Source organism: Oncorhynchus mykiss, chromosome 1, assembly GCF_013265735.2.
Source record: "Oncorhynchus mykiss isolate Arlee chromosome 1, USDA_OmykA_1.1, whole genome shotgun sequence".
NCBI lineage: Eukaryota > Metazoa > Chordata > Actinopteri > Salmoniformes > Salmonidae > Oncorhynchus > Oncorhynchus mykiss.
In genome coordinates, this window is record NC_048565.1 from 81,185,994 (window position 1) to 81,205,178 (window position 19,185).

At 45.9% G+C, this 19,185-nt stretch overlaps 1 protein-coding gene across 10 annotated transcripts in view; it reads right to left on the reverse strand.

Annotated features, from left to right (window-relative positions):
- The window catches only part of LOC110532756 (zinc finger MIZ domain-containing protein 1), a 273,627-nt gene that overhangs the window by 10,149 nt on the left and 244,293 nt on the right, over nucleotides 1-19,185 (reverse strand). For 8 of the 10 annotated variants that reach the window (XM_036986829.1, XM_036986812.1, XM_036986826.1 and 5 more), the window contains 8 exons: nucleotides 8,871-8,985; nucleotides 8,351-8,556; nucleotides 8,024-8,228; nucleotides 7,591-7,878; nucleotides 7,231-7,413; nucleotides 3,421-3,489; nucleotides 3,084-3,246; nucleotides 285-495 (listed from right to left, as the gene is read on the reverse strand). In XM_036986829.1, coding sequence (XP_036842724.1) covers nucleotides 285-495; nucleotides 3,084-3,246; nucleotides 3,421-3,489; nucleotides 7,231-7,413; nucleotides 7,591-7,878; nucleotides 8,024-8,228; nucleotides 8,351-8,556; nucleotides 8,871-8,985 — 1,440 coding nt within the window. The remainder of the gene's footprint in view (nucleotides 1-284; nucleotides 496-3,083; nucleotides 3,247-3,420; nucleotides 3,490-7,230; nucleotides 7,414-7,590; nucleotides 7,879-8,023; nucleotides 8,229-8,350; nucleotides 8,557-8,870; nucleotides 8,986-19,185) is intronic. The other 2 variants (XM_036986832.1, XM_036986835.1) reach the window with 1 other exon arrangement.

Genomic DNA, 19,185 nt, shown 5'->3' on the forward strand with positions numbered 1-19,185 from the left:
GTTGAAGACTACCAAGAACCACACTGTGTCTGAGGTGGATACTTTAATTTCAAAGTAGATTTGTTGAAGACTACCAAGAACCACACTGTGTGTGAGCCTGATTTAGCCCACTGCAGTAAAAGGTTACATTCTCAGGACTGCAATTGGTCAATATTGTCCAGGGAATGTTAACATCATGGTTGCCATGGATAGGCCATTCTATTAGAGGAAGAACATTTGTAGAGGTACAGAAAAAGACTCCATGGACGGTCGAATGTGTGTGTGTCTGTCTCTCCATATCTCACCTCCACATGAGTGTCTGATGTACCGACGGTCGCAGGTGGTAGACGTGATTACTGACGGCGAGGTTGTGTTCCAACCGGAAAGGTTCCAATACCACGCCGTCCCGGACCGGGAAGGTCAACCGCAGCTCCTCGTTGGGATTGGCTGATTGGAGCGGAGAGACAGGACAGGAAGATAGGACGTCAGCTTTCCGTTTAAATGTATCTGTGGTATCTGTGGTAGTGGGGTTAGAGTTGTATACTGGTTGATTAACAGTCACACATACAGTAGACAGTGGCTGGGGCACCGGGATATCACTGGGTGGTATTACCCTGACTAACACGTGGCTGTACATTCCTAAGGTTAGATGCTATAGGAGTCAACAACAGCCATGTATTAGGGCAGCATGTAGTAGTGATCAGGGTTGGGCTCAAATCCATTTCATTTCCAGTCAATTCAGAAAGTAAAACAAATTCCAATTCCAAATGTTCCCAATTAAAAAGCATTGAAGAGAATTGGAAATGTAGTTTCATTGTACTTCCTGAATTGAAAAGGAATTGAGCCTAACCTTGGTGATGTAGTGGACTAGTCGTGTCAGTGGCTTTGTACTGTATCTCATGAAATAGAAGCATCAATGTTCTGCTAATACTTGTTGGACAGGCTTTGTTGTATTTTCAGCCACAGGTATCTAAGGAGCTACTGACAGCATGGAATAGCTCTGCTGTGTGTGTGTGTGTGTGTGTGTGTGTGTGTGTGTGTGTGTGTGTGTGTGTGTGTGTGTGTGTGCATAATTCCATACTGTACATTCATACACACTACATATACAAAAGTATGTGGACACCCCTTCATGAGTGGATTTGGCTACTTCAGCCACACCGTTGCTGACAGGTGTATAAAATCAAGCACACAGCCATGTAATCTCCATAGACAAACATTGGCAGTAGAATGACCTTACTGAAGAGTTCAGTGACTTTCAACGTGGCACCATCATAGGTGCCTTTCCAACAAATCAAATTGAATCAAATCAAATCTCACCGTGTAATGCTTACTTACGATCCCTTAACTAATAATGCAGTTCAAGAAATAGAGTTAAGAATATATTTACTAAATAAACTAAAGTATAAAAATAAATAAAAAGTAACAGAATAAAATAACAAGGCTATTTACAGGGGGTACCAGTACCAAGTCATGTAGGTAGGGGTCTAGTGACTATGCATGGATAAGAAACAGGAGGGGGGGGTCAATGTAAATAGTCCAAATAGTTTGATTAATTGTTCAGCAGTCTTATGGCTTGGGGGTAGAAGCTGTTATGGAACCTTTTGGACCTAGACTTGGCTCTCCAGTACCGCTTGCCGTGCGTTAGCAGAGAGAACAGTCTATGACTTGGGTGATTGGAGTCTTTGACCATTTTTGGGGCTTCCTCTGACACGCCTAGTGTATAGGTCCTGAGTGGCAGGAAGCTTGGCCCCACTGATGTACTGGGCCGTACACACCGCCCTCTGCAGCGCCTTATGGTCAGATGCCGAGCTGTTGCCATACCAAGCAGTGATGCAACCAGTCAGGATGCTCTCGATGGTGCAGCTGTATAACTTTTTGAAGATCTGGGGACCCATGCCAAATCCTTTCAGTCTCCTGAAGGGAAAAAGGTGTTGTAGTGCCCTCTTCACGACTGTCTTGGTGTGTTTGGATCATGATAGTTTATTGGGGATGTGGACACCAAGGAACTTGAAACTCTCGACCCGCTCTACTACAGCCCTGTCGATGTGAATGGGGGCGTGTTTGGTCCTCCTTTCCGTGTAGTCCACGCTCAGCTCCTTTCTCTTGCTCACGTTGAGGGAGAGGTTGTTGTTGTCAGTTGGTCAAATTTCTGCCCTGCCAGAGCTGCCCCGGTCCATTTATTTTATTTAAGTGTTTTTATTATGAAGTGGAGCAATAACGGCTCAGCCGCGAAGTGGTAGGCCACACAAGCTCACAAAACAGGACCGCCGAGTGCTGAAATGCGTGGCGCATAAAAATAGTCTGTCCTTGGTTGCAACACTCACTACCGAGTTCCAAACTGCCTCTGGAAGCAACGTCAGCACAATAACTGTTCGTTGGGAGCTTTATTACATGGGTCATCGCCGCCATTGGACTCTGGAGCAGTGGAAACGCATTCTCTGGAGTGATGAATCACGCTTCACCATCTGGCAGTACGACGGACGAATATGGGTTTGGTGGATTCCAGGAGAACGCTACCTTCCCCAATGCATAGTGCTAACTGTAACGTTTGGCGGAGGAGGAATAATGGTCTGGAGCTGTTTTTCATGGTTCGGGATAGGCCCCTCAGTTCCAGTGAAGGGAAATCTTAACACTACAGCATACGATGACATTCTAGACGATTCTGTTCTTCCAAATTTGTGGCAACAGTTTGGAGAAGGCCCTTTCCTGTTTCAGCATGACAATGCCTCCGTGCACAAAGAGAGGTCCATACAGAAATGCTTTGTTGAGATCAGTGTGGAAGAACATGGCTGGCCTGCACAGAGCCCCGACCCCAACCCCATCAAACACCTTTGGGATGAATTGGAACGCGGACTGCAAGTCAGGCCTAATTGCCCAACATCAGTTGCCGGACCTGACTATTGTTCTTGTGGCTGAATGGAAGTAAATCCCAACAGAAATGTTCCATAATCTAGTGAAAAGCCTTCCCAGAAGAGTGGAGGCTGTTATAGCAGTAAAGAGGGAATGAGATGTTCAACGAGCAGGTGCCCACATACTTCTGGTCATGTAGTGTACATTCATTAATTCCTGTGTTTGTGTGTGGATGCTCCAGTGTAATTACTCACTGGGAGGTGGAAGCACTGTCATATTTGGTTTCATGTCTGGTGGGAACGGCGGCTTGACATCCGGGTTGGGCGAGAGGTATGGAGGCATACTGCTTCCGGGGGTCATGGGAGGTGTGGGATTACCAGGCACCGGGGAGTGGGGGTAGTTACCTGGCCTGGGGGCCTGCAGAGAGTGGGAAGGAGGGAGGGGGAAGGGGAGAGAGGGAGAGTGAAAGAGAGAGGAGGAAAGTGATACGTGTTATTAAAAAAACATGAGAGATAGAGAATTCAAATAACTCTGTTGGAAGTTCCATTTGCTTAGACCCAAACCCATATTAACAAAGGAGAGAGCACATACCCCGTTGCCTTGACTATATGAGTATACACCACCAGAGAAGTTGCTGTTCTGACCATTGAATGGCTCTTGCTGTGAAAGAAACAGACATCAATGATTAAATGTACAACTGCACAACGGGAAAAGGAGCAAATGGTAGATCAAATCAAATCAAAATCAAATCAAATTTTATTTGTCACATACACATGGTTAGCAGATGTTAATGCGAGTGTAGCGAAATGCTTGTGCTTCTAGTTCCGACAATGCAGTAATAACCAACAAGTAATCTAACTAACAATTCCAAAACTACTGTCTTGTACACAGTGTGAGGGGATAAAGAATATGTACATAAGGATATATGGAGTGTTACTGTGAGGGAGGTCTTACAGGTAGATCTGGAGTGTTACTCTGAGGGAGGTCTTACAGGTAGATAGGGAGTGTTACTGTGAGGGAGGTCTTACAGGTAGATAGGGAGTGTTACTGTGAGGGAGGTCTTACAGGTAGATCTGGAGTGTTACTCTGAGGGAGGTCTTACAGGTAGATCTGGAGTGTTACTGTGAGGGAGGTCTTACAGGTAGATCTGGAGTGTTACTCTGAGGGAGGTCTTACAGGTAGATCTGGAGTGTTACTGTGAGGGAGGTCTTACAGGTAGATCTGGAGTGTTACTGTGAGGGAGGTCTTACAGGTAGATCTGGAGTGTTACTGTGAGGGAGGTCTTACAGGTAGATAGGGAGTGTTACTGTGAGGGAGGTCTTACAGGTAGATCTGGAGTGTTACTGGGAGGGAGGTCTTACAGGTAGATCTGGAGTGTTACTGTGAGGGAGGTCTTACAGGTAGATCTGGAGTGTTACTCTGAGGGAGGTCTTACAGGTAGATCTGAAGTGTTACTGTGAGGGAGGTCTTACAGGTAGATCTGGAGTGTTACTATGAGGGAGTTCTTACAGGTAGATAGGGAGTGTTACTGTGAGGGAGGTCTTACAGGTAGATCTGGAGTGTTACTGGGAGGGAGGTCTTACAGGTAGATAGGGAGTGTTACTGTGAGGGAGGTCTTACAGGTAGATAGGGAGTGTTACTGTGAGGGAGGTCTTACAGGTAGATAGGGAGTGTTACTGTGAGGGAGGTCTTACAGGTAGATCTGGAGTGTTACTGTGAGGGAGGTCTTACAGGTAGATAGGGAGTGTTACTGTGAGGGAGGTCTTACAGGTAGATAGGGAGTGTTACTCTGAGGGAGGTCTTACAGGTAGATCTGGAGTGTTACTGTGAGGGAGGTCTTACAGGTAGATAGGGAGTGTTACTATGAAGGAGTTCTTACAGGTAGATAGGGAGTGTTACTGTGAGGGAGGTCTTACAGGTAGATCTGGAGTGTTACTGTGAGGGAGGTCTTACAGGTAGATCTGGAGTGTTACTGTGAGGGAGGTCTTACAGGTAGATCTGGAGTGTTACTATGAGGGAGTTCTTACAGGTAGATAGGGAGTGTTACTGTGAGGGAGGTCTTACAGGTAGATCTTGAGTGTTACTGTGAGGGAGGTCTTACAGGTAGATCTGGAGTGTTACTGTGAGGGAGGTCTTACAGGTAGATAGGGAGTGTTACTGTGAGGGAGGTCTTACAGGTAGATCTGGAATGTTACTGTGAGGGAGGTCTTACAGGTAGATCTGGAGTGTTACTGTGAGGGAGGTCTTACAGGTAGATCTGGAGTGTTACTGTGAGGGAGGTCTTACAGGTAGATCTGGAGTGTTACTCTGAGGGAGGTCTTACAGGTAGATCTGGAGTGTTACTCTGAGGGAGGTCTTACAGGTAGATCTTGAGTGTTACTGTGAGGGAGGTCTTACAGGTAGATCTGGAGTGTTACTGTGAGGGAGGTCTTACAGGTAGATAGGGAGTGTTACTGTGAGGGAGGTCTTACAGGTAGATCTGGAATGTTACTGTGAGGGAGGTCTTACAGGTAGATCTGGAGTGTTACTGTGAGGGAGGTCTTACAGGTAGATCTGGAGTGTTACTGTGAGGGAGGTCTTACAGGTAGATCTGGAGTGTTACTCTGAGGGAGGTCTTACAGGTAGATCTGGAGTGTTACTGTGAGGGAGGTCTTACAGGTAGATCTGGAGTGTTACTGTGAGGGAGGTCTTACAGGTAGATCTGGAGTGTTACTGTGAGGGAGGTCTTACAGGTAGATCTGGAGTGTTACTCTGAGGGAGGTCTTACAGGTAGATCTGGAGTGTTACTGTGAGGGAGGTCTTACAGGTAGATCTGGAGTGTTACTGTGAGGGAGGTCTTACAGGTAGATCTGGAGTGTTACTGTGAGGGAGGTCTTACAGGTAGATCTGGAGTGTTACTGTGAGGGAGGTCTTACAGGTAGATCTGGAGTGTTACTGTGAGGGAGGTCTTACAGGTAGATCTGGAGTGTTACTGTGAGGGAGGTCTTACAGGTAGATCTGGAGTGTTACTGTGAGGGAGGTCTTACAGGTAGATCTGGAGTGTTACTGTGAGGGAGGTCTTACAGGTAGATAGGGAGTGTTACTGTGAGGGAGGTCTTACAGGTAGATCTGGAGTGTTACTGTGAGGGAGGTCTTACAGGTAGATCTGGAGTGTTACTGTGAGGGAGGTCTTACAGGTAGATAGGGAGTGTTACTATGAAGGAGTTCTTACAGGTAGATAGGGAGTGTTACTGTGAGGGAGGTCTTACAGGTAGATCTGGAGTGTTACTGTGAGGGAGGTCTTACAGGTATATCTGGAGTGTTACTGTGAGGGAGGTCTTACAGGTAGATCTGGAGTGTTACTATGAGGGAGTTCTTACAGGTAGATAGGGAGTGTTACTGTGAGGGAGGTCTTACAGGTAGATCTTGAGTGTTACTGTGAGGGAGGTCTTACAGGTAGATCTGGAGTGTTACTGTGAGGGAGGTCTTACAGGTAGATAGGGAGTGTTACTGTGAGGGAGGTCTTACAGGTAGATCTGGAATGTTACTGTGAGGGAGGTCTTACAGGTAGATCTGGAGTGTTACTGTGAGGGAGGTCTTACAGGTAGATCTGGAGTGTTACTGTGAGGGAGGTCTTACAGGTAGATCTGGAGTGTTACTGTGAGGGAGGTCTTACAGGTAGATCTGGAGTGTTACTCTGAGGGAGGTCTTACAGGTAGATCTGGAGTGTTACTGTGAGGGAGGTCTTACAGGTAGATCTGGAGTGTTACTGTGAGGGAGGTCTTACAGGTAGATCTGGAGTGTTACTGTGAGGGAGGTCTTACAGGTAGATCTGGAGTGTTACTCTGAGGGAGGTCTTACAGGTAGATCTGGAGTGTTACTGTGAGGGAGGTCTTACAGGTAGATCTGGAGTGTTACTGTGAGGGAGGTCTTACAGGTAGATCTGGAGTGTTACTGTGAGGGAGGTCTTACAGGTAGATCTGGAGTGTTACTGTGAGGGAGGTCTTACAGGTAGATCTGGAGTGTTACTGTGAGGGAGGTCTTACAGGTAGATCTGGAGTGTTACTGTGAGGGAGGTCTTACAGGTAGATCTGGAGTGTTACTGTGAGGGAGGTCTTACAGGTAGATCTGGAGTGTTACTGTGAGGGAGGTCTTACAGGTAGATAGGGAGTGTTACTGTGAGGGAGGTCTTACAGGTAGATCTGGAGTGTTACTGTGAGGGAGGTCTTACAGGTAGATCTGGAGTGTTACTGTGAGGGAGGTCTTACAGGTAGATCTGGAGTGTTACTGTGAGGGAGGTCTTACAGGTAGATAGGGAGTGTTACTCTGAGGGAGTTCTTACAGGTAGATCTGGTGTGTTACTGTGAGGGAGGTCTAGAGCTTACAGGTAGATCTGGAGTGTTACTGTGAAGGAGTTCTAACCTTATAGTACTGTCCCATGGGCATGCCTTGCGGGTGGTACTGGCCTGGCCCCTGCCCCCCAGGCATCCTCTGGCCCGGGTAGTTGGGGGAGGGCATTGGCCTGGAGGGGTTAGAGGTGGGGTACTGACTCTGCTGGGGAGGGAACTGACCATTAGGACCATACTGCTGACCCCCATAGTTTGGCTGTAAAGAAGAGAAACAATCAATAACTTAAAACAGTTTTTTATTTACATTAAGTGAAGAGGCATTGGTTTTAAGATGAAAAATAAAGGAAATTGACCTACTGGAGAAAGACATGTACTATGGTCATATTATAATGAAAGGAAAAGCACCCCCTCCCACACACCCCATCCAACTCACCTCTCCAGGATAGGGCCTCTTCATTCCCTGCATAGGCATGGCCTGCCTGGGGCCTCCAGGTCCTCCGTAGCCCTGCTGGGACATCCTCTGGCCGTGAGCCCCAAAAGGCCCCATGGCTGGGGCTCGAGTTTGGTTCATTCCCATGGGAGGCCCACCCATGCTGGGGTTGTTCATGGCCTGGCCCATGCTGCCTGGGTTCATGCCTCCAGGGGGCCCTCTGGGGCCAGGCTGGTTCATGAACTGGTTGTTGTACGCCTGAGTTGGGCCCATCTGGAAGGAGGAACACATCTGGAAGGAGTAAAACAGGATGAAGAGACAGTTAGGTAGGAAGTTGCAGGTGTTATTATTGTAGTAATACCTGACATTTTAGTATTATGGTAATGCGTACAGTATGTGTGTGCCTGTTATGATAACAGTGTCCGTGTGTCCGTACCTGTCCATACTGGTTCATCTCTTTGTTCTGGGTCTCTTGCTGCATGGCTGCCACGGTAGCGGTTGCCGTGGCGGTTGCCGTAGCAGCGGCGGCAGCGACAGCGGCAGCAGCGGCGGCAGCTGCTGGTTGGGTGAAGTCGCCAGGCTGGCGGGAGTGTTGGGGCATCCCCATCCCCCCTGGGGGAGTGTTAGGACCACCTGGGTAACTAGATCATGGAAACAACATGAATTAGAGCTGTGTAGTGCATGTGTGAAAAGGTAAGAAAAGCATAGAGAAGAACAATAAACAGAAGGTTAACATCACACATGTCTGTGCATGGCCTCTTACCTCCCGCTGTAGCCCCCTCCACTGGGGTATCCCTGCCTGCCATACATCCCCTGCTGCATGTAGCCCGGGCCCTGGCCTCCCTTGGCCGGGAACTGCTGCTGCTGGCCGGAGAACTGGGGGGAGTTGAGGCCTGCCGGACCCCCAGACATACCCTGACCCATGGGGTTACCTCCTGGGTTCATATGGCTGGAGCTGTTGGCCAACACCTGGGGGAAGAAGGTATCCTTGATGAAGCATTTTGGTTAGACACAGCAAACAGGGTTATGGCAACCATAAAATATGTAACTCTATGATGTCGACTCACTTTCTGGGGCTTGTGATATAAGCTTTGGGTGATACACATACAGAGAACCATATGTTGACCCACATCAGAATTCTGAATAAATGTGCATAGGGGGATTTGGGATTTATGTCTGTCCTTCATCAGGTACCTCAATTACTAGACAGAAATACAAAGGTGTGTTGTGTGTCTAAACATCAAGTAGTGTGTGCGGAAGTTTGTGTATGTGTTGTGTCTCACCTGACTCTGTGACGTGTTGGTCACACCCCACACGGTGGTAACCACAGACAATGACCCTGGGGGCTGGTTGTTGTTCTGTTGCCATGGAACTGAGTCGTAGGTAAATGACCCATCACTACAGTCCAAATACAAACACACATATTAACCCATCAGGAAGGAAGGAAGGAAGGAAGGAAGGACGGACGGACGGACGGACGGACGGACGGACGGACGGACGGACAGACAGACAGACAGACAGACAGACAGACAGACAGACAGACAGACAGACAGGGCAGACAGGGCAGACAGGGCAGACAGGGCAGACAGGGCAGATACACTAACGAGACAGCCGTGGCTTTCATTTGGCCATGTATGTAACATGGACTGCATATCCGCCCAGAAATGTTCTCAGAATTCTTGGAAACATTTGGCCACGTATATGTCATTTGGAATATTTGGCATTAAAACTCCAAACAAATCCAAGGCTAGAATATGACTAACTAGAACATTATGAATAAACAAACTAAACTCTACAGGGAGAAACACCGTGATGTAACAGGGAAGTAACGTTTACGGAGAGGAATGTGTTTTCACACACACTTTACGAAGGCACACACACACAGCTCTGGTGTTGGAAGGGACCAGATGTACAACGTCTCTTCAAGTTGGTAGAACACTTTTCAACACTTTTCACTTTTCAATATCTCTCTCTTCATCACTCAATACCTAGGTTTACCTCCACTGTATTCACATCCTACCTTACCTTTGTCTGTACATTATACCTTGATGCTATTTTATCGCCCCCAGAAACCTCCATTTACTCTCTGTTCCAGACGTTCTAGACGACCAATTCTTATTGCTTTCAGTCGCACCCTTATTCTACTCCTCCTATGTTCCTCTGGCGATGTAGAGGTGAATCCAGGCCCTGCAGTGCCTAGCTCCACTCCTATTCCCCAGGCGCTCTCTTTTGACGACTTCTGTAACCGTAATAGCCTTGGTTTCATGCATGTTAACATTAGAAGCCTCCTCCCTAAGTTTGTTCTTTTCACTGCTTTAGCACACTCTGCCAACCCGGATGTTCTAGCTGTGTCTGAATCCTGGCTTAGGAAGACCACCAAAAATTCAGACATTTTAATTCCAAACTACAACATTTTCAGACAAGATAGAACTGCCAAAGGGGGCGGTGTTGCAATTTACTGCAAAGATAGCCTGCAGAGTTCTGTCCTACTATCCAGGTCTGTACCCAAACAATTTGAACTTCTACTTTTAAAAATCCACCTTTCTAAAAACAAGTCTCTCACCGTTGCCGCCTGCTATAGACCACCCTCTGCCCCCAGCTGTGCTCTGGACACCATATGTGAACTGATTGCCCCCCATCTATCTTCAGAGCTCGTGCTGCTAGGCGACCTAAACTGGAACATGCTTAACACCCCAGCCATCCTACAATCTAAACTTGATGCCCTCAATCTCACACAAATTATCAATGAACCTACCAGGTACCTCCCCAAAGCCTTAAACACGGGCACCCTCATAGATATCATCCTAACCAACTTCCCCTCTAAATACACCTCTGCTGTCTTCAACCAAGATCTCAGCGATCACTGCCTCATTGCCTGCATCCGTAATGGGTCAGCGGTCAAACGACCTCCTCTCATCACTGTAAAACGCTCCCTGAAACACTTCAGCGAGCAGGCCTTTCTAATCGACCTGGCCGGGGTATCCTGGAAGGATATTGACCTCATCCCGTCAGTAGAGGATGCCTGGATATTTTTTAAAAATGCCTTCCTAACCATCTTAAATAAACATGCCCCATTCAAGAAATTTAGAACCAGGAACAGATATAGCCCTTGGTTCTCCCCAGACCTGACTGCCCTTAATCAACACAAAAACGTCCTATGGCGTTCTGCATTAGCATCGAACAGCCCCCGTGATATGCAGCTGTTCAGGGAAGCTAGAAACCATTATACACAGGCAGTTAGAAAAGCCAAGGCTAGCTTTTTCAAGCAGAAATTTGCTTCTTGCAACACTAACTCAAAAAAGTTCTGGGACACTGTAAAGTCCATGGAGAATAAGAACACCTCCTCCCAGCTGCCCACTGCACTGAAGATAGGAAACACTGTCACCACTGATAAATCCACCATAATTGAAAATTTCAATAAGCATTTTTCTACTGCTGGCCATGCTTTCCACCTGGCTACTCCTACCCCTGTCAACAGCACTGCACCCCCAACAGCAACTCGCCCAAGCCTTCCCCATTTCTCCTTCTCCCAAATCCATTCAGCTGATGTTCTGAAAGAGCTGCAAAATCTGGACCCCTACAAATCAGCCGGGCTAGACAATCTGGACCCTTTCTTTCTAAAATTATCTGCCGAAATTGTTGCCACCCCTATTACTAGCCTGTTCAACCTCTCTTTCGTGTCGTCTGAGATTCCCAAAGATTGGAAAGCAGCTGCGGTCATCCCCCTCTTCAAAGGGGGGGACACTCTTGACCCAAACTGCTACAGACCTATATCTATCCTACCATGCCTTTCTAAGGTCTTCGAAAGCCAAGTCAACAAACAGATTACCGACCATTTTGAATCTCACCATACCTTCTCTGCTATGCAATCTGGTTTCAGAGCTGGTCATGGGTGCACCTCAGCCACGCTCAAGGTCCTAAACGATATCTTAACCGCCATCGATAAGAAACATTACTGTGCAGCCGTATTCATTGATCTGGCCAAGGCTTTCGACTCTGTCAATCACCACATCCTCATCGGCAGACTCAACAGCCTTGGTTTCTCAAATGATTGCCTCGCCTGGTTCACCAACTACTTCTCTGATAGAGTTCAGTGTGTCAAATCTGAGGGTCTGTTGTCCGGACCTCTGGCAGTCTCTATGGGGGTGCCACAGGGTTCAATTCTTGGACCGACTCTCTTCTCTGTATACATCAATGAGGTCGCTCTTGCTGCTGGTGAGTCTCTGATCCACCTCTACGCAGACGACACCATTCTGTATACTTCCGGCCCTTCTTTGGACACTGTGTTAACAACCCTCCAGGCAAGCTTCAATGCCATACAACTCTCCTTCCGTGGCCTCCAACTGCTCTTAAATACAAGTAAAACTAAATGCATGCTCTTCAACCGATCACTACCTGCACCTACCCGCCTGTCCAACATCACTACTCTGGACGGCTCTGACTTAGAATACGTGGACAACTACAAATACTTAGGTGTCTGGTTAGACTGTAAACTCTCCTTCCAGACCCATATCAAACATCTCCAATCCAAAGTTAAATCTAGAATTGGCTTCCTATTTCGCAACAAAGCATCCTTCACTCATGCTGCCAAACATACCCTTGTAAAACTGACCATCCTACCAATCCTCGACTTTGGCGATGTAATTTACAAAATAGCCTCCAATACCCTACTCAACAAACTGGATGCAGTCTATCACAGTGCAATCCGTTTTGTCACCAAAGCCCCATACACTACCCACCATTGCGACCTGTACGCTCTCGTTGGCTGGCCCTCGCTTCATACTCGTCGCCAAACCCACTGGCTCCATGTCATCTACAAGACCCTGCTAGGTAAAGTCCCCCCTTATCTCAGCTCGCTGGTCACCATAGCATCTCCCACCTGTAGCACACGCTCCAGCAGGTATATCTCTCTAGTCACCCCCAAAACCAATTCTTTCTTTGGCCGCCTCTCTTTCCAGTTCTCTGCTGCCAATGACTGGAACGAACTACAAAAATCTCTGAAACTGGAAACTCTTATCTCCCTCACTAGCTTTAAGCACCAACTGTCAGAGCAGCTCACAGATTACTGCACCTGTACATAGCCCACATATAATTTAGCCCTATCAACTACCTCTTTCCCAACTGTATTTAATTTATTTATTTATTTTGCTCCTTTGCACCCCATTATTTTTATTTCTACTTTGCACATTCTTCCATTGCAAAACTACCATTCCAGTGTTTTACTTGCTATATTGTATTTACCTTGCCACCAAGGCCTTTTTTTGCCTTTACCTCCCTTCTCACCTCATTTGCTCACATTGTATATAGACTTGTTTATACTTTATTATTGACTGTATGTTTGTTTTACTCCATGTGTAACTCTGTGTTGTTGTATCTGTCGAACTGCTTTGCTTTATCTTGGCCAGGTCGCAATTGTAAATGAGAACTTGTTCTCAACTTGCCTACCTGGTTAAATAAAGGTAAAATAAAAAAATAAATAAAAAAGATGCTAGGCACAGAGCACAATTCTGGCAGCCAATCAGACAGAGGTTTGGAATCGGAGCCATGTTTCTTAACTTAACAGCCCACTCCTTCGCTGTCTGTCTGTCTGTCTGTCTGTCTATGTGTGTCTGTCCCTCTCCTTCAAGATAACTCTGCTAAGCTTGCCTTGGCTCACTTTCATGAAGAGAAAAACATACATGTACAGTGCCTTGCGAAAGTATTCGGCCCCCTTGAACTTTGCGACCTTTTGCCACATTTCAGGCTTCAAACATAAAGATATAAAACTGTATTTTTTTTGTGAAGAATCAACAACAAGTGGGACACAATCATGAAGTGGAACGACATTTATTGGATATTTCAAACTTTTTTAACAAATCAAAAACTGAAAAATTGGGCGTGCAAAATTATTCAGCCCCCTTAAGTTAATACTTTGTGGCGCCACTTTTTGCTGCGATTACAGCTGTAAGTCGCTTGGGGTATGTCTCTATCAGTTTTGCACATCGAGAGACTGAATTTTTTTCCCATTCCTCCTTGCAAAACAGCTCGAGCTCAGTGAGGTTGGATGGAGAGCATTTGTGAACAGCAGTTTTCAGTTCTTTCCACAGATTCTCGATTGGATTCAGGTCTGGACTTTGACTTGGCCATTCTAAAACCTGGATATGTTTATTTTTGAACCATTCCATTGTAGATTTTGCTTTATGTTTTGGATCATTGTCTTGTTGGAAGACAAATCTCCGTCCCAGTCTCAGGTCTTTTGCAGACTCCATCAGGTTTTCTTCCAGAATGGTCCTGTATTTGGCTCCATCCATCTTCCCATCAATTTTAACCATCTTCCCTGTCCCTGCTGAAGAAAAGCAGGCCCAAACCATGATGCTGCCACCACCATGTTTGACAGTGGGGATGGTGTGTTCAGTGTGATGAGCTGTGTTGCTTTTACGCCAAACATAATGTTTTGCATTGTTGCCAAAAAGTTCAATTTTGGTTTCATCTGACCAGAGCACCTTCTTCCACATGTTTGGTGTGTCTCCCAGGTGGCTTGTGGCAAACTTTAAACACACTTTTTATGGATATCTTTAAGAAATGGCTTTCTTCTTGCCACTCTTCCATTAAGGCCAGATTTGTGCAATATACGACTGATTGTTGTCCTATGGACAGAGTCTCCCACCTCAGCTGTAGATCTCTGCAGTTCATCCAGAGTGATCATGGGCCTCTTGGCTGCATCTCTGATCAGTATTCTCCTTGTATGAGCTGAAAGTTTATAGGGACGGCCAGGTCTTGGTAGATTTGCAGTGGTCTGATACTCCTTCCATTTCAATATTATCGCTTGCACAGTGCTCCTTGGGATGTTTAAAGCTTGGGAAATCTTTTTGTATCCAAATCCGGCTTTAAACTTCTTCACAACAGTATCTCGGACCTGCCTGGTGTGTTCCTTGTTCTTCATGATGCTCTCTGCGCTTTTAACGGACATCTGAGACTATCACAGTGCAGGTGCATTTATACGGAGACTTGATTACACACAGGTGGATTGTATTTATCATCATTAGTCATTTAGGTCAACATTGGATCATTCAGAGATCCTCACTGAACTTCTGGAGAGAGTTTGCTGCACTGAAAGTAAAGGGGCTGAATAATTTTGCACGCCCAATTTTTCAGTTTTTGATTTGTTAAAAAAGTTTGAAATATCCAATAAATGTCGTTCCACTTCATGATTGTGTCCCACTTGTTGTTGATTCTTCACAAAAAAATACAGTTTTATATCTTTATGTTTGAAGCCTGAAATGTGGCAAAAGGTCGCAAAGTTCAAGGGGGCCGAATACTTTCGCAAGGCACTGTATTTATTCATTTATTTGAGGAGAGAAGATGATAGTTTAGCTTAGAGAGCTTGGACACCTATTCATTCAAGGGTTTTTCTTTATTTTTACTATTTTGTGGAATTTCTTTCCTTCTTAAAGCATTTGAGCCTATCAGTTGTGTTGTGACAAGGTAGGGTTGGTATACAGAAGATAGCCCTGTTTGGTAAAAGACCAAGTCCATATAATGGCAAGAACAAATAAGCGAAGAGAAACAAAAGTCATTACATTAAGATATTAAGGTCAGTCAATATGGGAAATGTCAAGAACTTTGAACGTTTCTTCAAGTGCAGTCACAAAAACCATCAAGCGCTATGATGAAACAGGCTCTCATGAGGACCGCCACAGGAAAGGAAGACCCAGATTTACCTCTGCTGCAGAGGATAAGTTCATTAGAGTTACAAGCCTTAGAAATTGCAGCCCAAGTAACAGACACATCTCAGCATCAACTGTTCAGAGGAGACTGTGTGAATCAGGCCTTGATGGTCGAATTGCAGCAAAGAAACCACTACTAAATGACACCAATAAGAAGAAGAGACTTTCTTGGGCCAAGAAACATGATCAATGGACAATAGACCGGTGGAAATCTGTTCAAATTTGAGATTTTTGTTTCCAACTGACGTGTCTTTGTGAGACGCAGAGTAGGTGAATGGATGATCTCCGCATGTGTGGTTCCCAATGCGAAGTGTGATGATGTGGGGGTGCTTTGCTGATGACACGGTCTGTGATTTATTTAGAATTCAAGGCACACTTAACCAGCATGGCTACCACGGCATTCTGCAGCGATACTCCATCCCATCTAGTTTGCACTTAGTGGGACTATCATTTGTTTTTCAACAGGACAATGACCCAACACACCTCCAGGCTGTGTAAGGGCTATTTGACCAAGAAGGAGAGTGATGGAGTGCTGCATCAGATGACCTGGCCTCCACAATCGCCCGATCTCAACCAAATTAAGATGGTTTGGGATGAGTTGGACAGCAGAGTGAAGGAAAAGAGGCCAACAAGTGCTCAGCAAATGTGGGAACTCCTTCAAGACTGGTTGGAAAAGCATTCCAGGTGAAGCTGGTTGAGAGATTGTTAAGAGTGTGCAAAGCTGTCATCAAGGCAAAGGGTGGCTACTTTGAAGAATCTCAAATAGAAAATCTATTTTTATTTGTTTAACACTTTTTGGGTTACTCATGAGTCCATATGTGTTATTTCATAGCTTTGATGTCTCCACTATTATTCAACAATGTAGAAAATCGTAAAAATAAAGAGAAACCCTTGCATGAGTAGGTGTGTCCAAACTTTTGACTGGTATGTACAGATGACCTGGCCTCCACAATCACCTGACCTCAACCCAATTGAGATGGTTTGGGATGAGTTGGGTCTGCAGAGTGAAGGAAAAACAGCCAACAAGTGCTCAACAAGACTGCATTGCAGGTGAAGCTGGTTGAGAGAATGCCAACAGTGTGCAAAGCTGTCATCAAGGCAAAGGGTGGCTACTTTGAAGAATCTCAAACATAAAATATATTTTGATAATACATGATTCCATGTGTTGTTTCATAGTTTTGATGTCTTCACTATTATTCTACAATGTAGAAAATAGTAAAAAATAAAGAAAAACCCTTGAATGAGTAGGTGTGTCCAAACTTTGGACTGGTACTGTAAGTAGGGATGAAACGATTCACAGATAAGCATCGGTCCCCGATTCAAATGTTTAAGGTAAGAGTGCATCGGTCCGTGGGAGCCAAACCGATCCAAATGAAGTATGCATCAGTCAGAAAACCCATTCAAACTTTACTAATCAGCAGTTCACTAATGTTTGTTACACAGATTGTATTATTCTAAAAATACCTCTTATCTGTTGTGACTGAATTGATGCGTCCTCTCCTTTAGTTCAGTAGCCTATACAACTTTTATGCATGAAACTGCGTATGACTGTCAGATAACAACTGTGTGCACAGTGCAGGAGACACAGCTGCTCACGCCAAAAAGAGGTAGGCTCTCTGTTCTAATAGGCTATCCGTACATCTGGCACCTTCAGCATTTAGATGCTTGTAAAATGGCTTTCGCAATGTCAAATCATAGGCTTTATTAGTTGAGTGACAACCAATGTAATTTGCTGGGTCAATGTTACCAAACGCACTGTAGAAAATTGTGTTCCACCAGAGTTGTGTAGCTTGCCAGAATGGACGCACTGACAACGATCAGACAGCCTATAGGGAGGTCAGAGACCTGACAGTGTGGTGCCAGGACAACGACCTCTCCCTCAATGTGAGCAAGACAAAGGAGCTGATCGTGGACTATAGGAAAAGGAGGATCGAACAGGCCCCCATTAACATCGACAGGGCTGTAGTGGAGCGGGTTGAGAGTTTCAAGTTCCTTGGTGTCTACATCACCAACAAACTATCATGGTCCAAACACACCAAGACAGTCGTGAAGAGAGCACGACAACACCTTTTCCCCCCCAGGAGACTGAGGGAGAAATGGGTCCCCAGATCTTCAAAAAGTTCTACAGCTGCACCATTGAGAGCATTCTGTCCGGTTGCATCACCACCTGGTATGGCAACTGCTCAGCATCCGACCGTAAGGGCTACAGAGGGTAGTGCACACGGCCCAGTACATCACTGGGGCCAAGCTTCCTGCCACTCAGGACCTATACACTAGGCAGTGTCAGAGGAAGCCCCAAAAATGGTCAAAGACTCCAATCACCCAAGTCATAGACGGTTCTCTCTGCTAACGCACGGCAAGCGGTACCAGAGAGCCAAGTCTAGGTCCAAAAGGCTCCTTAATAGCTTCTACCCCCAAGCCATAAGACTGCTGAACTATTACTCTTATGGCCACATCTGACTGTTTACATTGACACCCCCCCTCTTTGTTTTCACACTGCTGCTACTCACTGTTGATTATTGATGCATAGTCACTTTACCCCTACCTACATGTACAAATGACCTGGACTAACCTGTACCCCCACACATTGACTCGGTACCTGTAACCCTGTATATAGCCTCGGTACCGGTAACCCTGTATATAGCCTCGGTACCGGTAACCCTGTATATAGCCTCGGTACCGGTAACCCTGTATATAGCCTCGGTACCTGTAACCCTGTATATAGCCTCGGTACCGGTAACCCTGTATATAGCCTCGGTACCTGTAACCCTGTATATAGCCTCGGTACCGGTAACCCTGTATATAGCCTCGGTACCGGTAACCCTGTATATAGCCTCGGTACCGGTAACCCTGTATATAGCCTCGGTACCGGTAACCCTGTATACAGCCTCGGTACCGGTAACCCTGTATATAGTCTCGGTACCGGTAACCCTGTATATAGCCTCGGTACCGGTAACCCTGTATATAGCCTCGGTACCGGTAACCCTGTATATGGCCTCGGTTCCGGTAACCCTGTATATAGCCTCGGTACCGGTAACCCTGTATATAGCCTCGGTACCGGTAACCCTGTATATAGCCTCGGTACCGGTAACCCTGTATATAGTCTCGGTACCGGTAACCCTGTATATAGCCTCGGTACCGGTAACCCTGTATATAGCCTCGGTACCGGTAACCCTGTATATAGCCTCGGTTCCGGTAACCCTGTATATAGCCTCGGTTCCGGTAACCCTGTATATAGTCTCGGTACCGGTAACCCTGTATATAGTCTCGGTACCGGTAACCCTGTATATAGCCTCGGTACCGGTAACCCTGTATATAGCCTCGGTACCGGTAACCCTGTATATAGTTATATATAGTTATTAAATGTTTTACTTTAGTTTATTATTTAGTAAATGTTTTATTAACTATATTTATTGAACTTCATTGTTGGTTAAGGGCTTGTAAGTAAGTTCTACACCTGTGGTATTGGGCGCATGTGACAAATAATATTTGATCTCACAGCCAACTGCTAATTGGGGTTTTCAATCACTCAGATTTAATCAGTGGGTGATTACAGATAAAAAAAGAGGGGACAAAAAGCATAACATTCCCTCAACCCTAATCTGATAGTGGGGTGGTAGATGCCCAATGGCTCAGTTTAAGTGCCTACATCAGTAGAGGCTGGTGGGAGGGGCTATAGGAGGACGGGCTCATAATGGCTGGAATGGAATATTTGGAACGGTCAAATGTGGTTCCCATATGTGTAATCAGTTTGATACTGTTCCATTTATTCCATTCCAGCCATTACAACGAGCCTGTCCTCCTTATCGCTCCACCCAACAGCCTCCACTGGCCCACACACACACGTGCACGCACACACACACACACACACATATCAGTTTAGAGAAGTCGT